The sequence below is a fragment of the Hemibagrus wyckioides genome, linkage group LG29, assembly GCF_019097595.1.
Source record: "Hemibagrus wyckioides isolate EC202008001 linkage group LG29, SWU_Hwy_1.0, whole genome shotgun sequence".
Taxonomy (NCBI): Eukaryota; Metazoa; Chordata; class Actinopteri; order Siluriformes; family Bagridae; genus Hemibagrus; species Hemibagrus wyckioides.
In genome coordinates this window covers 18,473,407-18,478,832 of record NC_080738.1, presented here as the reverse complement: position 1 = coordinate 18,478,832, position 5,426 = coordinate 18,473,407, and the positions used below count along the sequence as shown (strand labels likewise).

General features: G+C 36.0%; 1 protein-coding gene across 1 annotated transcript; it reads right to left on the bottom strand.

Annotated features, from left to right (window-relative positions):
• Positions 1–2,171: 2,171 nt before the first annotated feature.
• Positions 2,172–4,799, bottom strand: LOC131349152 (macrophage mannose receptor 1-like). Its single transcript, XM_058384566.1, has 4 exons — positions 4,523–4,799; positions 4,019–4,360; positions 3,815–3,909; positions 2,172–3,715 (listed from the first exon to the last, which is right to left on the bottom strand). The coding sequence occupies exons 1-4, from the start codon at positions 4,797–4,799 to the stop codon at positions 3,608–3,610; spliced, it is 822 nt and encodes a 273-aa protein (XP_058240549.1). The 3' UTR covers positions 2,172–3,607.
• Between the last annotated feature and the right edge of the window lie 627 nt (positions 4,800–5,426).

The following is a 5,426-nucleotide window of genomic DNA, read 5'->3' as shown; positions in this document are numbered from 1 at the left end:
GAAAAGCAGACCAGCAGGAATTCTACATTACTAAAAACCCAAAATGTATTAGTTTTGCATGGTGTTACTTTACATGGTGTCCTAGCTCTGTGGTGTTGTTTTTATGTTGAACTTCATTTCACTATGTACTGCGTCAGATATATGTGGTTGAAATGACAATAAAGCTTCTTGAATCTTGAATCTTAATTATATATATAATTACTTTCTTAAATTACTCCACTTTTATTCATTAATTAGTCGTGCTTGCTATGCAAAGCATCACTATTACTATTCCTCATACTTCTTCTTCTTCCGTACAAATTTTGTCCGCTAACTAGTCCCGCACCGTTTGTCATAAACCCACGAATGAGGTGTCAAATCGTGCGGCTTGGTCGGGAAAGATGTGCTGTGACTTTTATAAGCGATCGGAATTCCGGTATTCCCGGTACTCAAAGTGGAATTTTTTCCCATAGACTACCATTAAAAATTTTGGAGGGTGCCAAAAGTATTGACGTCACAAAAGCATTGGCACCCTATGTCTAATGTTAATGTCAAGGCTAATGCTATCGTTAATTCTAATGCTGATGCTAATGCTAACGTTAATGCTAATGTTGATGCTAATGCTAACGGTAATGTTAATGCTAATGCTAAAGCTAATGCTAATGTTGACGCTAATGCTAACCTTAATGCTAATGCACATGTGACATATCAAAACACTCAGCACAATGTGGGGAAATGCGTCACTTACGAGTTTTAACATGGCAAGCACCACTCACATTTTCTTCAGGAAATGTACATGTCTAGTTATCATTATATTTTAAGAAATATGCTACTTTTTACTGACTTATCGGTGTATTATACCAAACTTCGACATTTTACATAAATGGTTAATATGTAGTCATTTCTATAGATATGGAGAAGCACTGAGCATTAAAACATACATAACATACATGTCATCTGCCAGTTTATTTCACCTGTTCCATGGCATCACACGTGATGCAGAATGGTTTCCATCTTACTGTAACTTTCACACAGACACCACCTTATATAAACAAAACCAAATTCTGACCCGTCTTCCTCAGATTTCTGCACAGAAAGTGAAAGTGTTCATCAAGTTCCTTTTGTGTAGAATAGCCATGTGTCCAACATTCAGCATGTACAGTATTATCATATCTGCTTTATAAAATCATCACTGCCTCTTCTTGGTAAATAGGAGTCAGCATTTTTGGGCACTGAGATAAAATCTAACAAATTGGGAAACCAGAGAAAAATGTAGAGGCATCTTAATCATAATTATTTTAAAATGATGGATCTACAAAGGAGCTACAGATTTTATGATTTTATGTAATCATAAAGGAAGATGCAAATATTATTTGTTAAAGGCCAAAAAGATCAGGTTTCTTACACCATACAATGTTAGATGAAGTGCACTGTGTCTATCTGAATACAGCTCTGCAGTGTTGTATTGACCTGTACAACAAGCCTTCATGGTGCAATACAAATGTAAACATAAAGACTCATTTTTTTTCCTTTTTTTGGTCTAAAAACAGCAAGCGGAGTCCATCCATGTTGTATCTGTAACATTCAGCTTGTTCAAAGTGCTCAGTGCAGGATGTTGGGTTATTCTTCATCAGGCGTTAGTATTACTTTTATTTGTGAAAAGTGTTAATTACACAGGTTAGCTGTATACCAAGAACCTGCTCCCAGGTTATCTTAGTGTTTTTGTCAAGTGTAGGTTTTTAAAGGTAGTTTGTCCAAGTAGGATCTAATGATATACAGCTTTTGTTGTTCAAAGGTTACAGAGTAACACTGTAGAGGTATGCTAATTAGCGAAGGTGATGTCAGATGCAGTTAAACACAGTGACAATCCAGAAATAAGGCCAGCAAGCAGACATGCAAACTAAACCAACCCATGTGCTAGTAATCACCATGTTCTACAATATTGAGTCTCATATTACGCAGCTGTGGACAAAACTGTAAATTAAATACTAGATTAAATCATAATATCAGTAAAAAAACCAAAAAAACAAAACAAAACTGTACACATGTCCAGTATAGTCAGAGTGCCTGAGCTGGGATTTGGAGTCATTAATTGTGAAGCCTTCAGATGTTGGCATTAAGAGATTCACAACAACTAACCAAAACAATTACTATTCAAATGTCAGATTCAAAACACAACCATAGCCAATGAAAATTAGACACCACTACTTTTTTAATAAGTTATAAAAACAAAGCAGATTGAAAACATTTACATACAAACCTCATCACCTGCTTCCCAAACAAAACGACAGCTGTTATATAATTTCCATTGCATGTCAAGTTGGGAAATAACTCTGTTTGTGTTACAGATTGTTCTATTGCCAACTTGTGGTCAGTGTAATTTGTAGAGTCACAATTTATATGTGAACTGACTTGACTCTTGACTTCTTGAATTTTTATGACACCTTTCTAAATCCTTTGCTCTGTTTGCTGATGATATGAGGACAGTTTTGAACTGATGTTATGATGTAGGATGATATTACATGAATTAGTAATAGGAGACCATAATAAGCTTAACTCTATAATGTCTACAAAGTAGTTACAGATGATTTTTATTGGCTTAATAATGTGTGTAAAAAGAAAAAATTACAATAATTGCAGCAAGTACATTTCAATTGCAAGTGCAGTTCAAGTAACATGTCATTGGTTAGAAAGTTCTATCACATTCTAGAACTTTTATATCACGATTATTCTACTAAACGTTCTGTTCCAGTATTGGACCTGCCCTCTGCATCTTTCCTTCATCATCATGTTAAATATGTTAAATATTAAATATTTTCTGTAAAATAACTGCCATTTGAGGCGGTGAAGTCAAAAAGGGTGTGTTACAAACTGCCGACTAAAATTCTGTTTACTTTGCTAGGTGACATTACTACTCCCCCTAGTGGTGTAAAGCTGAAATGTTGTCTTTTAAATAATAATAAAAAAATCATTTAGACGATATGTGTCAAACATCAGGTTTAAAGGCTAAATCCAGCTCACAGCATCAGGTATTTTGGTATGAAAAGAAAGTAAAAAAAAAGCTCATGGTACACTCCAGAATTCACAGCAGACTCATTGTGAAGTCATCTGAAGGCAGTTACCATAAAATACCACAGCTGGTGGTCAGGTTATATGTTCTGCTGACAGTGGAATGACCAGAAATGAATTTCAGAGCACTTAAGAAGAATCCAAAATAAAATCATGACTAGTTTTCTGAGCTGTACAGATGAATGAGTAAGTATGAGTCCCACCAACTTGTGATTTATTATTAAGAAATCTGCCCATATTAATAGTTTTGCCCTGTAGTAAATATATGGAAGTTTTACAGAGGTTGAATAACAGCATGTTAATAATTTAGAAATTTACATATTATATTATAAATCCTGATCCAAGTTTCTTTTATAGTAAACTCTAGCAGGCATTTAAAAGTTTCTATTAGCCCTTCGTTTTCCTATAGAAATACACATTCTATTTTCTGAGTCAGTTATTGGTGTTAGTTAAAGGAATATATTAGATATGTGAAAACAAAAAAGACTTTAAAAGCTTTTTAGAATGTCTCAAAAATGCTGACAGACTGTATCTAAGTGTGACATCCCTGACCTAGACATTACAGATCATCCTTGTTTTTCTTCTGGAAGATGTTTCCATCTGTCTGCACCCTCCAGGTCACTGTGGTGTTCTCCAACATGCCTTTTTCTGCCAGTTTCTGCTTGATCTGAAGATCAGAAGCAAAAATTAATTACACAATATTAAAGGAAAGTAAATATTTGTTGCTTGGTGTGTTTTAAAATTTCAGAGACGTCCTGAGACTCACCTGCTCTAAAATAGACGACTGTACAGCAGGATCTAACACACTGCCATCAGACTTCACCTGCAGTCTCAATATCTGCTGTTCCCTCACTGGTAGAACTGTGGAATACACACACACACACACACACACACACACTTACAGACTGAATCCCTTGGCATCTTCATTGATCTGATATTAGAATCAATAGCAAGGAAACAAAACACTCACTGGTGTGACAGTAGAAATAGGCTGGTGTGCCGCATAAATAATCATTGAACACTTTGTTAATATGTGATGCACAGTTCTCATTGCCATAATAATTGTTGGGTTCTCCAGGAACCCATGGTAGGTTTGTAGCGATTGTCCCATCTGACCACTTCCACGTGTCTCTGTAGAGCCCAATCCAGGAATCACCCTGGATATTCCTCAGCTGAAACAGGAAGTTGTTATCTGAACTGTTAAGAGCACTGGCCAAGTCTGTGTGATGTGATCGACAGTAAGCCTGAGCATCAGTCCAGGACAAATAAGGACTAGAGATGCGGATGAACCTGTCAGCACCACTGAAATTAGCTGGCAAATGACAAAAACATTACACTGTAATTAGATTAAATTATGAGTATCATGTCTCTGTTTGCAAAGATATTAGGATTTGAAAATAAAAAAATACAACACAAACTGTTTCACACACACAGAGTATGGCTGAATCACGTCAACAAATCATCAATTACTTACCATTGTAGCATATAAAGGGTCTCAGACCTGTACATATTGTATCTGCCCAGGTTCCATATGCATAAATTATACCACACGCTTCTTTTGCAGCATAATTATCCGGCTGTCCAGTGTACCAGTTTGTATAAGTGACATTCTTCAGTGGGAGCTCGTTTAAGGACCAACGCCAGCTATTGACATCATTGTACAATCCAATCCAGGTATAATCAGTGAAGGCTTTGCTTATTGCTTCTTTGTTTAGTCGTAACCAATCATCATCAGTTACGATCGTTGCCATGTCAGTGTACATCACCCTGCAGTAATTCTGAGCCACTTCGTTCGTGGCGCAGAGTGCGGCACCCCAAGGACAATTTGAAACAAGACAATCAGAGCTCAGCCTCAAGTCACATGCTTTTCAAATGTTTACGGACCTACATACACACTCATTTGTCTGGTGCCCTACACACACACACACACACACATATGAATGAAATACAGTTTCAATTTTTTTTATTTTAAATAAATGATAACATGACTAACAGTGGAATAGTATGAATAAATGATTTTATTTTTTATTTTATGATTTTATTATTAAAATGTATAATTATGGTTAACGTGTAAAATAGCGTGTCTTCTCTGGCTAACTTTAATGGTCCAGTGCCCCACCACCCCCTATTGACCGTCCCCCACTGCAGACAATTACTGAGATGTAAGATGGCCCCAAATGGCAATATGCACTGAATTTTCTGAAAAATGTCCGGTGACACGTTACTTGGTGCATAAGTAGTTGTAATACTTAGATAACAGTCAGAAGATAAAGTTAAAGTGTCAGGCCTAGTATTAATTCAGTTGTTTAAATGTGAAATGACATAGATGTATTCTGTGCAATTCATTTACAGTTTGAATAATTTTTGGCGATTTTTGA